General features: G+C 43.4%; 2 protein-coding genes across 3 annotated transcripts in view; both read left to right on the top strand.

Annotated features, from left to right (window-relative positions):
- The first annotated feature begins 342 nt into the window (after positions 1-342).
- On the top strand, positions 343-7,853 carry RSPH3 (radial spoke head 3). The gene is made up of 8 exons (XM_066180464.1): positions 343-479; positions 594-684; positions 1,947-2,082; positions 2,611-2,756; positions 3,315-3,518; positions 4,541-4,703; positions 5,753-5,839; positions 7,229-7,853. The coding sequence occupies exons 1-8, from the start codon at positions 358-360 to the stop codon at positions 7,504-7,506; spliced, it is 1,227 nt and encodes a 408-aa protein (XP_066036561.1). The 5' UTR covers positions 343-357; the 3' UTR covers positions 7,507-7,853.
- A 1,496-nt stretch (positions 7,854-9,349) lies between these two features.
- PLAGL1 (PLAG1 like zinc finger 1) overlaps positions 9,350-17,505 on the top strand; it is a 47,614-nt gene continuing 39,458 nt past the window's right edge. Inside the window, exon 1 of one of the 2 annotated variants that reach the window (XM_066179006.1) lies at positions 9,350-9,433. The gene's annotated coding sequence lies outside the window, so the exon portion shown is untranslated. Of the gene's footprint in view, positions 9,434-9,571; positions 10,805-17,505 lie in introns of those variants that run through there. The other variant, XM_066179007.1, reaches the window with a different exon arrangement.

Raw genomic sequence — 17,505 nt, 5'->3', positions numbered from 1 at the left:
ACAGGACAAGGGGGAACGCATTCAGACTGGAAGAGGGTAGATTTGGATTAGATATTAGGAGGACATTGTTTGCTGGGAGGGTGGTGAGGCACTGTAGCAGGTTGCCCAGAGAGGCTGTGAATTCCCCACCCTGAAAGTGTTCGAGGTCGGGCTGGACGGGGCTTTGAGCACCCTGGTCTAGTGGGAGGTATCCCTTCCCATGGATGATCCTTAAGGAGTCTCCGAGCCCGAGCCTTTCCGTGAACGCCGCCCCACCCGCGGCTGCCGGCCCGCGCATGCGCCGCGCGTTGCCCGGGAGACGGACGCCGTTACCGCGCCCGCCCCGCCGGGAGCCGGAGCCGCCGTACGGAGCCCACCATGGTGCCCGTCCGGGCGCCCGAGCTGGCCATGCCCGCCAACGTGCCCTACAGCTTCTCCAGCCAGCCCCGCATCCTGCCCCCCCGCCCCAAGTACCGACAGCAGGCCAATGCCGCCCCGAGGTGAGTGCCGGTGTCCCGGGCCGCTGCCCCGCTGCCGTCCGCGCCTTTCCCCTGGGCCCAGCTCCCTTCCCGAGGGAGGAAGCCGCAATGGGCGCTGTGTGTGCTGTGCCGCAGGGAGAAGAGCCCGGTGCACCACTGCAACATCATGATCGACCCGAGGGTGGTGCGCGGAAACGTTCTGTCCGTCCCCCCGCCACCACCGCAGGTATGGGGGTTCTCTAGAGTGCATCGTGCTACAGTTTTGTTGGAAAGTCATAGGTAGGACAGCAAAGCTGTTCCTCATCTATAATTTTAACTACCGAAGCTGTAATTTTACCTTCAATGTTTCACGTAGTCACAGGCTCTCCAGTTAAACCAGCCTGTGACTGTTTCCAGCTCTTCTTTAAAGCACTTAGTTTCATATGAGCTTCTGCAGTTCTGATTTTTTACCCCCCATCAAGTACTGGATGCCTTCATTTTCCTTCTCCGTTTCCTTAGAGTAATGGTCCTGAGCAGAAGTCATTACTCGATAACCTGTTATCATACGCAAGGTGTCATCGGGGAGAATTGCAGCTCTTGGGAAATTGAGTCGAGGGGTAGACTTTGGTTTATCCTACCGCAGAAGCAGAGCTAAATGGTCCAGCTGTATGCAAAAGCTGCTTGTGAGGATGCCAAATTTTGTTTGTATTACTGCTATATCCTGACATAATAGTAAATCATTAGAGTGGTTTGGATTGCAAGAGGCCCTAAAGATCATATAGTTCCAAACCCCTGCCATAGGGAGGGACATCTTCCACTGGTCCAGGTGGTTCGGAGTCCCACCCAAAAGTAATATATTCTTTTCAGATAATATTTCTACATGGATAATTTGATCATATACGAATTTAAAGCAATCTGTATTTTTAAAAGCTACTGTTTGAAAATATCTTTGGGTTGTTCGGTAGCCATTTCTTAGAGTGAATTTTATGTAAGTTTTGTTTAAGTAGTTCAAAGCTGATGTTTATCTCAATCCACAAGTAAAATACTGCATTTAAACATTATTATGAGTTTCTTTTGTTCCATCAGCAATAATTGGTCCTATAATTTTTATTTAGCAAACAATTCTGTTCATGATATGATAACTGGACGTAAGTCCATTTGACCTCTCAAAATATGAAAACATACCATTTTAATATACTTTATCTAACCAAGTTCTGTATACAATATTCACTTTCAAATAAGAAATTAATTAATTATTACTCTTAGTATGAGATGTCATTATTATGTGCCTGTAGGCAACTAGCATAACTTACTCATTTCATGCCATACAGTCTTTAAGCCAACTGAAAATTTAGGGCCATGACCCAGGAAAGTAAATCCAAAATACTGGATAACTAGCATTAAAAATGAAGAGCAACTTTCATTCTTCTGTAGAGGCAATTGAGTATCATTTTCAAGAACAAAGTGTATTCTGTTTTGTGGGGTTTTTTCTTCTTCGCCCCTGCTCAGATTACCCAGGCCAGTACCCTTGGGGTTAAAAGGCAGAGGAGAGCACAGAAACTGGCCAAAAGGCTTACACAAGAGCAAATTCGACCAGGAACGCCAGAGCCTGTGAAGGGCAGAGAACATGTTTATGTGCAGACAGGTAAAAGGCTGCGTTTTTTAAATATATGTCTGAAAACAAAAGCTTGCTGATCTATATTCACTTGCTAAATTGGTGATGAAGTTGGTAGAATCACACCGTTTAAAATCATTGAATGCTGAAATCAGAGGTTCTAAACTTGTCTAACTAATGACATTTTCCCAGAAGGTCTATTTTTCAGTATGCATTCTTGAATACTAGTCAAGACTGCTTCATTTATTCTTTCCATTTTCAGTATAGTTAGAGAAATTTCATATATGCCTAAAATTGAAGGTTTTAAAACTTTTGCTTAAGGTAAACTATAATTTTGTAATCACTTCCATGAAGTGCATCTGACAATACAGAGAGCACAGCATCAGATAGCCTTTGTAGTAAACTGACCTATGTTGTGAGAGGCCTTTTTTCTAACTTTATAGAAAGCATGTTATTTCACTCTTTGGATGTAATTCAGAACCTAGAGTCATCAAAAACAGTTGAAAGCTAAAATAAAAAGAATCCCACTTTGAGTATTCATTGTGCTTTTGTTTCTAGAACTGTATTTGGAAGAGATTAGTGATCGGATAATAGAGATTGATGGAGAGTGTCAAACAGATGAATTTTTGGACAGACCACCCACTCCACTCTTCATACCAGCCAAAACAGGAAAAGATGTGGCCACACAAATAGAAGAAGGAGAGGTATGAAGTCAGGTCCACAAGTGCTGTCAAAATATGTCTCCCATACAAAACACATTTCTGATGCAAAATTGAAGTAGAAACAGAAAGGAACTAATCCTCACAGAACATGCAAAAAAACCCCAAACCCAACTCACCAGTGTCTGCTTTGAGGTTAAGTGCAAAATTAAGGAAGATATGTCTCCATGTGCACTGGCTCTGCTGCTTTCAGCTAAGTGATACAGCATTGAGAAATGCTCTCTTCTGTAAAACATGTCCAGCCCAAGAAGGGGCTGGGAACACAGAAACAGGGTCCAGGCGAGTGCTCAGCCTCTCCCTGGCAGTCCCCAGAGGGGCTGTGGGAGGGTGTGTAGTGTCTCAGTCCAGCCCACTCACCACTTAGCCCTGAGCAGCTCTCATGATTCTCTCTGCCTTAGCTGGCACTGGTCCCCCACCTGCACTTCTCCAGCCTGACTTTGGTACAAGGGCTTTGTTCATCCTCCTTTTCTCCTTGCCAATCCTTGTTAAGAGTAATTGTGATCAAGGGACATTTGTCTCTGTTTCTCTGACTCCCATCCTCAGTTGTTTGACTTTGACATTGAAGTTAAGCCGATCCTGGAAGTGTTGGTTGGGAAGACAGTTGAGCAGGCTTTGCTGGAAGTCATGGAGGAAGAAGAGCTGGCCCAGTTGTTGTCACATCAACGAGCCTTCGCAGAGCTGCGTAATGCAGAGTTTGCTGAATTGCAGCGCTTGGAAGAGCAGGACAGACGAATCAGGGAGGAGAAGGTAGGACTTCCTAAGGGCAAAGCCTGTCTGACTGCTGTCAGAAGGGAGAAAAACATTTCCAGTACTGAATGACAGGCTGTGATATAAACTGGGTATGCCCAAAAGGGTACTGTCAGCTTTGATATACCTTAAAGCATTTTGATGACATACAGCTGCACTCTGCCACAGTTGCTCTCATACAACAGTACCACACTGTTGTGTTTATTTGGAGCAATCATGCTTGAGTGATTTGGTGTAGTTGGACATCTGGTCAAAAAGCCAAAATCAACAGCATTTTCTTCCGTACCTGGTGCACCTGTTTCTTAAGCCTTTTTGTTATGGTAAGTGCTAAACAAATAGTCAGAGTGCTTGGAAGTAAGAGAGACACCTCTGCTTCCCTTCCTCTGCTCTGTGTGCACACCTACATCTCAAGATTGCAAAGTGTTATGCTATATTAATAACGTTAAGTAAATAGGAATAAACAGAAAAGTCTTAATCGCTTACTATTCATCAGCCTTGTATAATTGTGTTTTCTAATGTTTTTCTGAACCAATTTGAGTTTTAATCTTTTTGTACATGCAATAGGGTATAATATTGGAAGATAAAAATTTGGGAAATACGTATCCAACTTCATCGCATTCCAAGGCAAATAACCTGCTTGGTCTGCAATAATAAAGCAAAAAACAATGAGATTAATGTATACTGAGGCATCAGAGAAGGGTTTCATTTGGCCAGCGGCGATGCCCTTATTTTACAGATTTGCCAAAATCAGAAAAGGAATACAACAGAACTGTGCTTCCCTGTAATTTGGGGTATTTTAATACTCCATAGATTAAGTACAAACTTGCTTTCAAGCACTCTTTCATGTGAGGAATTTCAGTGGAAGTTAGAGGCTGCAAATGCCAGGTACAGATCATAATTATCTATGCTTTTTACTATCTTTGCTATTTATGGGACACACACTGTGATAATTCTTCAAAGTCTAGATCAAAGGAGTCGTAGCTAAAGGCCTCTAAATTTGACATGCACAACTGCCTTGACAGGAACGTCGCAGACTGGAGCACCTGGAAAAGCTGCGGAAACAGAAAGAGACTGCAGAGAAAATTGCAGCTCGGGCATTCGCTCAGCGTTACCTGGCTGATCTCATTCCCTCAGTCTTCAACAATCTTCATGACAGTGGATTTTTTTATGACCCTGTAGAAAGAGGTTTGGTTTGTTTGTTCTTTTTAAATATGTGAGCAAAGTAATATAAAGCTCAAAACAACCATGAAATATAGCATTTTATCCTATTATTTAGAATAATGTCATAAGACTTTATTCATTTACATTTGTGGCTGAACACAAAAAACATTATTTGTCATCTGGACAAACAGTGAAGAATAAGCAAGAGGTGACAGTGTGACAATGAGAAGCGCTACTTTGGAACTGGAGAGAAATAAATGGGTGGTTAGGATTGGGAAAGAGAGCTCCAAATTGAAGTACATGTATTTTTATAGAACATTCAAAGAAATCAGTATGTCATTCTGAATATTTTTAATTATTATCAGAGCAAGGGACAAATTAGTCAATTAGAATTAGGCCCTAAAAATAATTTTGAAATTGTATATCAGTGACTTTCAAGCTCTTAGAATCAGCAGCATTTCTTATGAGCTACCTTGCTGCACCCCTCTCTTCAACAGTCTCCACACGGGCACTGACCACAGCTTGGGAATGGTTACACTCTCTCCAGGGTAAAATCATGGGGTCAATGCAGAAACTGAATGTGTTTTGCAACCAGGGCAGGCTTTGGGATCAGAGCGTACAAAAAGTATCATTTAAGAAATACAGAGGTAAGCAAGAGCTCCTTAGTCAGAACAAATGCTTTCAGCAGACCAGAAGCCAAATGCCTTTGGAAAGCAAGGCAGGAAATGTTATTCTCCTGACTTGTTCAGGATAGTTATTTGGATCTCGCTAGAACATGACTGTGTATCTCATCTGTGCTAAGCCCTTCAAGAGTGCCAGACCTCTCTGAAAATAACTGCAGTTGAGAGGACTCTGCTCTGAATCTATGATCATGAACCTCAGTAAGAGAGGTTGGCGATAAGAAACGAAACATCTGAGGGATTTAATCTGACTCTTACAGAGCAAGCACCTTTTGGCTGGGGAGGGGTTCATCCCTTAATTGTTGTAGCAAAGAAAACCAGCCACCAAGTCCTGTTGGTCATACTTTATAAAGTGACATTTTCCCTTTGTTTCTTCCTGCTAAATTCTTACAGATATTGAGACAGTATTCCTTCCATGGCTGATGTCAGAAGTGGAAGAAACACTACAGAAGAAGATTCTGGGAAGGACGATGCTTGACTGTAAGTTACCAAATCCTGAAATGTAATCTGTTTTTTTTGCTGGTCAGAACAAATGTCATGTTTATGCAGTCAATGTGGGTTAAGGTAGGACATATTATTTTAGGAAAAACTCCAAGTACCCATGTTTTTTGTGTCGGGGGTTTTATTTGTTTGTATTTGTTTGTTGGTTTGGGGTTTTTTACTATATTAATATGTTTTAATGTCGGAAAACTGTGACAACAAACAACTAGGTAACTGATTTTCAGCTGAAGCAATAGAAATGTCAGTCATGCTGCACTGTCTACTCTCTTCTGACTTTATATTGTTTGAGGTTTGTTAATGCTGGGAGATACAACACATACGTCAGGAAAAGAATGGTTAAAGAACACAGTTCTTTTTTTTCTGCTGTAAAGCTTCTACTTTCTCTGTATTACACAGCCACTACTGCTGTAGGGTTCTCTGTAGTGCACTTGATTGTGCCAGTGGGAACAGAAAAGCCCATCTTGTGTACTGCCACATGTATGCCATGAAAGTGTCTTAATTTGCTTGTGTAAGCTCTCAGAGGTATGGATTATTCTGCTGCATGAGAGGAGGATGATGGCAGGCCATGGTTGACTGAGAAGTGAGGTGACCAGTATTTTTCATCAAAACAAGGGCTTACCTCTGTATCAGTCAATAATCATGTCCTTACTTTTGAAATAGATTGAAATATCAGTCTTCTTTGGGCTAGTTCAAGCTAAATATTTGGGCTCTTTTATTAGTTCAGAGGCTGAAACACCTGAAAAACCTGGATTCGTCTTGTGTAGAAACAGAAAAGTGTGGTGTACGTATGCCCAGCACTGTGTTCCTGGATCAAACCACTTTTTACCCTTGGATTACATCTTCATTCGTATAGCTTTCCTCTTGCTGAGATTTTGGGTTTGCATTACAATTGTGTTTGCTTCCTTTGGTTTATTTTTAGTTTAATCAGGATCCTGAATTTTATTTATTAAGGGACAATATGATTTGGACAATTAGAGCTGGTGTGTTAGGTATTTTATGCTGATACATGTTACCAGTATGTACACTCAAGGATCACTTCTTCATGTAGCCCTTCAGAAGGAAGGGAAATTTCTCTTCTTTTAAGAAAAAAATACTGTATGTATGTTTATTGAATAAGCATCCTAGGGAGAATGGTGCTGGAGGATACAATATTGATGAGAATATCTATCATATTCTTGTTAAATCTGTTTCAGTTTTTAACTAGATACCATTGTCTTGCTCCAGTCCTTAGGTGTATCTTCATTTTTACAGTTATTTCAGGATTCTTTCTCTATTTAAGGATTTATAGGTCAGTAATATATACAAAAGAATTCTCAAATTATAGGGGTTTTCCTCCATGGTTGTAAATGGTGGCTATCTCTGTTTCAGCCTTGATTCGTGTGGTGGTTGAAAAACGCTTAGATGAATTTAGGCATTCACCTCCATCTGATCAGAAAGAGGCACCTGCTGAAGAGCCCAGGGCAACAGATGCAGCTCCTGAGGTGTCTGGTGCAGATGCAGCACCTGAGGAAGATGCTGCTGACCAACCAGTTGCAGAGGAAGAAGAGACTGACCAACCTGTTGCTGAGGAACAGCCTACAGATTCCACCACTTCCCACTTAGAAGAACAAGGTCAAGAAGGAACAACGGATTTGGAAACTGAGTAACAAACAGGCAAGTCATCAAGTAAATGGAGAGCACTGGCTTAGAAACAAGGAATTAATTCCTATCTGTTTACAGGTATTGTCCCCTAGCCATGCTGAAGGATGAACCTAAGCAATGGTAGAGCATTAAAACATGTTTTCCGTATGCTGGAATTGCTGATTTCAGGCTGCTACAATCAAGAGAGAAGTTACAAGTGCAATGAATGGCATGGAAATTCTGGCCCCTTTTACACAATCCAATCCATCAAAACCTGGAAGGTTTATGGTTGAAAAGTAATGCTGTCCCACACCCTGTGATGGAAGGTCATGAGAAGAATGTTGAGAGCATCATAATAACCTTTGAAAGTGCTTTGATAATGTTCTTGGAACAATATTTCATCTCTTTCCTTATTTTGAAAAGTAGTTACTACAGTAATTAAATAAATTGCTTTTGATTCATGTTAGTCTTTCCTCACAAGCTTGAATGGACATCTCAGCAGGTAATAGAGCCTAAGTAGATATTCCTCAGGCTTGTCAGGTTCAAAGAGTTGCCTGCCCCTGAGAATTTCTGCCTGTGCAAAATCCTGTTCAGCATCCTCTCTTGGAGCCCCTCCTGGAGGTGAGGGCCTTGAGCTGCATGCCAAGTCCAGCCTCGGTTTTCCTTGTAATCGTCCTTTCTTGTGGGTTCACTGGAAACAGTACCAGACATGACTTCACTGCCATGTGTAGTTAATTGTCCGCTCAGGGGCCAGTTCCTCCGGTGGGGCAGTCACCCTCACAGAAGTACATCTGGTGCTACATGGCAAACAACTACACCGAGTCGTTGGTGGTCAGTGTTCCTAGCAGCAGCTGGCCCCGGCAGGCAGGTGGGGCCGCAGGGTGGACAGCTCTGCCGTCACAGGGGCACGGGAGGGCTCGGGGCTCTGCAGCTCCTGGGTGTGTGCGTGCAGCGGGGAGCGGAGAGAGGCCAGAGGGAGCTGCAGGCACTAGAGGGCAGGACAGCCCACGGCAATCGGGCTGGAGAAACGCGGGGAAGGACACTGCTGGTGTCACCTATTGCACATTGCACACCCTGCACTAGTGACGCCCGTCTGAACTTCCCTCCTCTGCTGAACCCCAATAGTGTCGAACTTCGGCAAAATTTACTCATTTATAGCATGACGAGCCAACACGTGAATCACCCAGTGCAGTCCACACTGGCTCATAGAATGACGGAGTAGTTTGAGTTGGAAGGGGCCTCATAGATCATGTAGTCGAATCCCATGCCTGCCATGAGCCGGGACACCTTTCACTAGGTCAGGTTGCTCCAAGTCCCATCCAGCTTGGTGGTAACAGAAAAGGTGGAATCATCTCTTCAGGGCTGACCCGTGACAGTACAAGAAACAGCCACTGGTCACTTCAGGGGATGTGCACACACTGCCTTCCCCTTCGGCCTGCTGGGGTGCGAATCTGCAACTGAACCCCAAGTAAAGGAAGCAAAACCGGGACGTGTGTGCAGGACATTCTAAATGCTGTGAGGTGCCTTCCTGTGAATTTGTTAGTGACCAGCAGTGCAGGTCAGGACGTTCTGTGGATCCTCACAGGCACTGACAACTCCGCGGCCACGGCAGAGACAGTACCGGCGGCCGGACAGCCGCGGGACCCGCGCTCCCCCGAGAACAAGTTTCCCGGTAGCGCCGCCGCAGAGCGAGCGCTCAGGCTCCGGCGGAGCTGCACGCCCGGGCCGCCTCCGCGCCGTCCGCAGGGGCGGAGCGGGGAGGGGACGCGGCGCGGCCGCCCCTCGTCCCGGCCCTCCCCCGGCCCGCCCGCCGCCGCCCCGCCGCCTGGCGTCTCCCCGGGGCCGGGCACCGCCGCGGGGACGGGAGGAGTCGTCGCTGCCGCCACTGCCGCCGCTGCGCTCCCTGGCCCGGTGCTGGGGGAGCGGGCGGCGCCCGCGGAGCTGGGCCATGAGGTGAGCGGGGCCGGCGTGCGGGGCCGGGCCGGGGGCGCTCCGCCGTCCCGCAGCGGTGCCGGGGTGCTCGGGAGAGCGGGGGGCCCGCTCCGGGCGGGGCGCTGGGGGTCGGGCGCCGAGCACCGGGGCTGTCGGACCGGGCCCGCTGCCGCAGGAAAACTGTGCCACAGTGTGTTCGCCTTCAGGAGGAGAGTTTCGTCTTCACTTGTTTATTTTCCGCTTCTCCCCCTCGACTTCCCCACGCCCCCCGGCCGCCGTGCAGGCTCTCCCGCTTGTCCGCCCGCAGCGCCGCGCACCGGAGCCCCGGGATGGGCGCCCGCCCCGGCCCCTCTTCCCTCTGGGCACAAAAAGGCCGCAGGACCGCGAATTTGGGGGAGGAGGGGACGTCTCCTCTCTCTTTCACGCCTCTCTCCAGCCCCACGGCCCTCACGGGGCTTTCAGGGCAGAGCGTGAGGCAGCGAGCGGTGCAGTGACCCGGGTCCGGCGGTGGCACCCCCGTGACGAGAGACGCGGGTCGTGGTCCGCGAGTTTTGTTCCCGCGTGGAGAAACTTCTGCGGCTCCAAAGGTGCGCCCGCCGCTCGCACACGGGTCTCGACGCTTGCATCAAAACCCCCGCCGACAGAAGCCGCCGCAGCACGGTTCGCATGGTTTTCCATCTCTCTTCAGGAGGCTGACAACTTGCCCGGGTCAAACCTTGAGCTGTCATTGACTCCTACGGGACACACAACTTTTCTGTTTTTTTTTTTTCAAGAGGGATTTACTACATTATAGGATTTGTTTTTTTCTTAAAGTACTTAACTTGGTTAAAATTTAACTTTCAGTTGTTTTTAATTTCTGTGTTAGAAGTTTCTGTCCCTTAGTCAAATGACAGTTCGTTTTTTAGAAAAGTGAATATTGGGCAGCCAGACTTTTCTCTGAGGGCTGTTGCTTCCCCTGTCTAACTTTAACACAAGTATTCACCTTGCAATGCATGGCCAGTAAGGCAAACTGCTTTTGTAGAAGATATTTAAAGTAGTTGATGAAGAGCTAAAGTACTAGCTGCCTTTAAAATTTAAGTTTAAACACAATCTTCCCACCTCAGCTGATATTTTTAATTTACAAAGGACTATATAGGGCAGAATCCAAGCCATGTTTTTGGATGCATGATATATCTATATGTGTGTTTGTCTGTGGCCACTTTGTCTAATGTAAAGAGGATCTTCATGAATAAATATAAATGACACATGCATTCTTTTTCCAGGAATCAGTAGCAGAGGATGTGCCTGGCATTATTGCCAGGAGATTAGCAAATCCGGCTCTGACAGAATGGGAAAGAGGTTCCCATTCTGAACACTCGGATTGCATTGCAGTTGTAAAATTAACATCAGCAGGTATGACCTGATTCTTGATTGCCCCAAAGCTTAGCAGAAAATCTGGCTGTTTAAATCTGAGATACCTAATTATATGCAGCAGCACAAGGTGTCAAGCAGTCCTGGCCCTTCTTGGCACCTTGCAAGAGTGTTCCTTTTTTGTTGTGAGGTCTTCAGTATGCCAGTGACCCTGCAACATCTCTGCTGTGCTCTGACCTTTCATTGGGAAGGAATAAAGATGCTGTCGCTGGGAATCTTCCTTCATTGGTCCTTTCTGTCCCTGTTGTTGGTTTGGAGAAGCAGTGCAAGGAGCATGGTTTCCACCACTGTGCATGGGGAGTGGTCACACTGCGCAACACAAAATGGTGCTGTGTGTGGCAGGTGGCTCTGAGTGGAACACAAGGAGTTGAGCTAAACAGAAGTACAGGTACAGTTATAGGATCAGTGACAAACTGTGTTTTTATTCCTCGATATTGTGTGTGTTTGCTGCTCTGGTGCCACTGTATGTGCAGTATATTTTCCACCATTAGTGTGTAACTTGCCCTGAATTGTAAGTTGAAGCAGTCAAAATCTTATTTGCAAACCTAATGGGAGCTGGTACAGATCCTGGAGTACTATAACTGTAATGGGCTGTCTGCTACCGTTTTTTGAATTGTTCAGTGTAAATAGGACCTGGTTGTTCTGATCATGCAGATGCTGAAAATTGATACAAGGATTTTCTGCGTAAGAAGCAGAAGATGGGATGAGCGGGCATGAAAGAGAGAAATAAGGTTAGAAGGACTGTACCAGTTCCTCTGGACCTGTCTATCAGAGTGAGAACAGTAGTGGGAGGTTTGGAGATTTTGGTACAAAAAAATCACATAAATACAAGAAAATAAATAATTATTTCCTAAAGGAAACCATTAAATAATGCAGTTTATTCGCTAAGTTTAACCAGGGCAGGTCACAAATTCATGCTGTCTAGCCAAAGGCAATACCTTCTATTTCTTCTAATTTGTATAATTTTCTCTGCATCAAGAACCTCCTTGCTGTGAAGTTCTGTGAGCACTTGCAAGTCTTCTCTCAGTGCCTGCCCTTCTGCCAGGACTCATTGGAAAGGAAGCATCATAAGATAACTCCTCTCCCCTTGACTGTTGAGACATTTAATCTACAGTGTGTTGCCAGGGCTGGGACCTGATCTGCTCTCTCTCCCTCAAATTCTTTATTTCTTGACTGATGATTAAACCCCAAAAACCATCGACCCCCACCCTGCCCATAAGTGAATACACACACTATACTTAAGGCAGTCAGTGCTGGTGTTGTAAGTTTGATGCGTTTGAGCACCTGACCTGACACCTAACTTCACAAATCTAAATCATCCTCTTCGGTAAGTGCAACCTGGCTCACAGGACGTTTTCAAAACTAGAGTATTGCCAGCTAGTTCCCTACTGGCCCCTCTGAGCTTTTATTTTAAGATGTTCCTGCTTTCAAAGATAAGCATGAGGCAAACAAGACTGCTCCAAACACCAAGGGAACAGCAGTCACACACTTCTACTTTAGCCTGTGCCACCGTGCAGGCAGCTGCATCATTTAATTGTCACTAAACCCAGAATAATCTGTTTGTTCTTTTCTTGTGTGTGTGGAAAGAAGTAGGAAATCTCTTTGAATGATGCCAAGGATACTGCTATTTTGTGATAACTAGCAGGAAATAACAAGAGTTAGGACAGAAAGAAGGTCAGTTGACTTGAATTTTGTATGGGAAAATCCTGAAAGTTGATCGTAAAATTTAATTGCACACATATCCTGGGGATAATCAAATAAATATTTTGCTTCTAATGCATTCTTCTGTATATGGGCTATTTGCAGTTTGCTGTGAAAGAGTGTTTTGGATTCCAGATGTCTCTGACATGACACTCCAGAAGCAAGTTATTTCCAAAGGAGTTTACTGTCTCTATATTTCTCATATTTCCTCTTCTTTCTTGCTTTTTCTGTTTGTACTGATCTTTTGTAAAATGGCATGAGTTGCAGTGATAAATAAGGATCAAGGATGCCTTTGTAAAGGCAGAAACTAGTTCTGTCTTGGAGGACAGAATAGATCTGCTTTTACCTTTTCTGTGTCTTGCACCTAGAGCACTGTTTTAGGAGAAGCTGTTTCACTAACAGCTTGGGATAGAAAAGTGTAAGCTTAGGAAAGCACTTAGGAAAATACTAGTGCAGCAGTATCTAACCTGTGCTAATATGCACAGCACCAAGCAAATGTAGTGCATTGAGCAATATTAAACTTTGCTCTTCCGCTCACTCTCTTGTTTCCAGATTCTTATTGCTATTAATGGTGTTGAGGGAATCTTGAGAAGCAAGGATGTCTTCTGCAAGAGTGACACGTGTCTTTCGGAGAGAATCACAACAGCAAGAGTCCCATGTGATTTTTTTGGTGGCAAACTGTCACTGCAATTTTGTTGCTGTACTTTGGCAAGAATGTTATTTCAATCACTGCAGCTATAAAATGTGATGGACAGCTTTGGTTTGTGCTGTCCTGCAGAAATAAGATTAACTTTAGATTCAGTATGGCTTTTTTGAAGATTACAAGAGAAGCACTGTAAAACTGAGCAACAAACAAGTTATTTATATGGCATTAGAATTCTATTGTGCCAGTGCCTTGACAGGTTGATGCCCAAGGAGGACACCAAGTGTCTAATCATTATATTGTCCTGCGGTGGAAGGACCAGTGTAGCACATATTTAAGACGTAACTAAAGAAGTTCAATGCTTATTTTGTCCCCAGAGAGGTAGATAATACTTCTTTTCCGAGTGGATTCACTCTAGAGTCATCGTCACAGATCTGGCATGCAGAGAACCAAGAGGAGTTTGAAAGGAAGGGAAGTAGAGATGCTGAACAAAGACCTGGGAAGAGGGAGTAAGCAGAAGGCAGAGGGAAGGTAGTAAAATGCTGGAAAGTATTAGCTAAGAGAAAGAAGTTAGTAAAAACACATGGGGTTTGATTGGCATAACAAAAGAGAAGCTCATAGATAGGAGTACAAAACCCCGAGAGATTTGTTTTGTAATCATAAGTTCTATTTTAATTCAATTTTTATTGAGCCTTAGCAACCAGCTTAACTTTCTGTGCAGAGAGGCAACCTTTTTAATGCTCCAGAAAGGTTCCATACATGTTCTAGGATGTTTCTGGCTTCTGTTTTTTTCTTTATGTGCTGGGAGTCATGGCTCACCTGCATCACTGAGTAAGGAAAAGACATTAAACTCTTTTAAAGTGATTAAGACAAACCGAGAAGGTGTAACATAATCTTTTTCTGTTTCAACTGCACTTAGGTATCTCAGCAATCACCCATATTAATTAGGCAAGTGACTTAATATCTCTCACAGTGAGAAAGAGCAGCAAGTGATTTGCCTGCTGAAACACTATGTTTTTATATTCTGAGGGCTTATCCAAGAAAAGACCAGAGCTGCTGGTTGGAATGAGTCTAAATGCATTATGACAAAACAGCTCCTCCCTCTTTCAGTGGAAGAGAAGTTTGAAAAGTAGCACATGAGATATCCTGAGTAGGTGCATCATTTGCTTCTTGTAAACCTGGCGCCAGAGAGCCCTTCCTCATCCCAGTGGTGCCAGGCACAGGAAAGAGATCACTCACTGTTGGTCCTCAGTGGTGGGTGCCAATGAAAGTAAGAAAAAATGTGTCAGGTGAGGATTTCCTCAGTTGAGCTGTTAGACCCCAAATGAAGGCAAATTAAACTTCTCTGGTCCAGAGAAGGGCAACAAAGCTGGTGAGGGGTCTGGAGCACAAATGAGGAGCAACTGAGAGAGCTGGGCTTGTTTAGACTGGAGAAAAGGAGGCTAAAGGCAGACCTGACTCTCTACAGCTGCCAGAAAGGAGGTTGTAGCCCGATGGAGGTTGGTCTCTTCTCCCAGGCAACCAGCAACAGGACAAGAGGACATTGTCTCAAGCTGGCCCGTGGGAGTTATAGGTTGGACATTTGGAAGAAATTCTTCACAGAAAAGGTGATTAGACATTGGCGTGGACTGCCAAGGGAGGTGGTAGAGTCACTGTGCCTGGAGGTGTTTAGTGAAAGGCTAGATGTGGTACTTAGTGCCATGGTCTAGTGGACATGGTGGTGATTGGTCATGTTGCACTTAATGATCAGAGGTCTTTTTTCGCCTAGTTGATCCTGTGATTCTGTAACTAACAATTTCAGCAAAATGTAGCACAGCCTGGAGCACCGATTCATCACAAGCCAGTGAAACTGATACGAGTCTGCAAAATGTTTTGGTTTCAGTTAACTCGGGGTATTCAGGCAAAAAGAAGTTTACTGGAAATATTTTGACTTGTTCATGACTCACTTGTTTTTAAAAACCTAACACTCCTTTCCTCACAAAGCAAGTCAATTTGCAGGCAAAGCAAACACATTTACTATAAAATCTGGGATACCAAAATTCTGTTGTTCTGAAAGGTATTCTCAGCTTGCCCTTATTTGAAACCATTTGAGGGGGTCAGGGAGGTGTTCATGTGATGACATTGACTATGTCCTGGCTTGGAAACATGTTGCTTTGGATTTCTAGTTTTGCTTAGAACAAAAGATTGGCGAAGCGTTTTGAGTCTCTTGGGGGTTGCAGATGGATCATAATGATATTCTTGTCACTAGTTGTGCCCGGCAAGGCTTCTGGACCTAATTACTTCTCACATAGCAGCTGCCAGGGACAAGAATAATTTTCACACTTGGAAATCATCTTTACTTGACTTGTGCACATTTACATGCTGTTCTTCTCTCTAAAATACTCTTAGTGTAAGTGCTAGAAGGAATTGTCTCCCTTTTTAATCATTGCATTTGCTATACAGATTTTTCACTGAGTGTGTGGAGGGTTTTGGCTAAAAAAAAATCATCCCAATTTTTAAGCATTTGTTGAATGAAAAGAAGAAAGGCTGCCCTGGCCAAAACAGAAAGATTGACAAGATAGAAAACAAAACAAGGATAAATGGGAGATTTCCACCCTTTGTCTTACTCTAATAGAAAAGATAAGGCTTGAAATGATTTTTTTTTTTCTAAAGTTGTTCTTATTGTTTCAGCGATTTGTCAGTGTTGATGCCTGAATCTCAGAACATTTCAAATCTTTGCAGGCTTCAGGACCTATACCGCCAAATATTTACATAGTTTTAGACCTCTAGCAAAGATGAAATACTGAGTTACAGAGTGTGTATTACCATGTTAGAGGTCATCAAAGTGACCTGATTGAGAGGAGGTTGTGGTCTCAGTCCTTTCAAAAATAAAACTAACAGATTTTTGCTAAGTTTTTCATACCACTTTTATCAACATCAAAAATATCAGCATTATAAAATAATTTTAAAATAAGACATTACAAAAATGAGTATGGACTTCTTAAACTAATAGGAAACAGAGAATATGAATAAGATTGTTTTAAATATTTTTTACCTAAATCAAAACAGCAGTTCATGAAATAGTTGAAGACAATGTAGGATGAATGTCTTTTTTTGATCTGTAAAAATTTCAGCAGGATATATTACTTTGAAAAATTTTACTTGTCAAATTTAGTAAGTTTTTAGATTGTGTAAGTCTCTGAATTATCTTGTGGTCAGAGTGATAATTTTATAAATTTATTAAATAATATCTAATTTAGAAAGACCCATAGTTGGGTTGTAACTTTTAATATTAAATTCCAGCCTGGTAGCAAAAATTGTCTCACATCTTCTTAGGTTTTATGGTTTCTATCATACTTTTAATAATATATTTGGGCCCCACAATCTGAAATTGCAGTAAATTTTAATATCATGTGTTTTGACAAGAATATTCTTCCAAAGTTGAATCCACAAAGTTTACCGAACAACTTAAGACAGCGCAATTGTGGAGAGTGTGACCTGTGCCTTCAGTTTGTCCCAGCACAGCACTGACTCTTGAATCATATGGATTCTCCCAATGTGAATATGGTTAGCAAGTCATTAGCCACCATTTATTAGAAATGTTAGTTTGTTATTAAGATTTTAATAGATATTGGAGATTAGAAGGTCATAGTGCAACAAGTAAAATACGCTTTGGTCGCTGTTGACAGAAAACATCCAAGTATTTGATAACGGGCACTTTTAGATAACCCCAAGTTCTTCCACTTGCAGTCCTCACATGCTGTATAAGTATCTGACAGAATATGTTCATGTAGGTTTTTATAAATTACTAAACCAGCCTCCTGGTAACTTGGGGTGCAAATGCCAAACATCTGAGTTGTTTCAGGTTATTTTTCATCAACTCACAGAACCATACTAAATGGATGTTTCAAAAGTCAGAGTTGAAGAGGTCATGCAACTGAGTGAAGAAATGAAGACAAGTGACCTCTCGGTGAATTTTAATAAAAGATTAGAGATCACTTAGCTTGTTTTTTTCTACATTATTGTAACTTTTCTATGTCAGGATCACTTTTAAATGAAGAAATGGTGTTCTTTGCCTCTGTTGCTAGAGCACGTGGAGAAGTTAATCAGGTTCCATGGCTGTCTCTGAAAAATTGGCATACAGACAAGTAACTGCAATAAAAATGCCAAACTGCTGAAATACAAGGTGTATTTTATATCAGCCTGCACTTGGCATTCATTAATCTATGGTGCACCATATTCCAAGCTCTTTATTTTGTATTGGCAGGGGAATTAATGGTGACTTGTTTAAGGTTTTTTTTGTCATTCTGTGGAGGTAGTGGCTCTTCCTTTACCAGGCTCCACATCATTGACCTTGTTA

The sequence above is a fragment of the Chamaea fasciata genome, unplaced genomic scaffold (assembly GCF_029207755.1).
Source record: "Chamaea fasciata isolate MVZ Bird 193981 ecotype frontalis unplaced genomic scaffold, bChaFas1.0.hap1 SCAF_3, whole genome shotgun sequence".
Lineage (NCBI taxonomy): Eukaryota > Metazoa > Chordata > Aves > Passeriformes > Sylviidae > Chamaea > Chamaea fasciata.
Note: the sequence above shows the minus strand (reverse complement) of the source record. Positions and strands in the feature narration are given on the sequence as shown.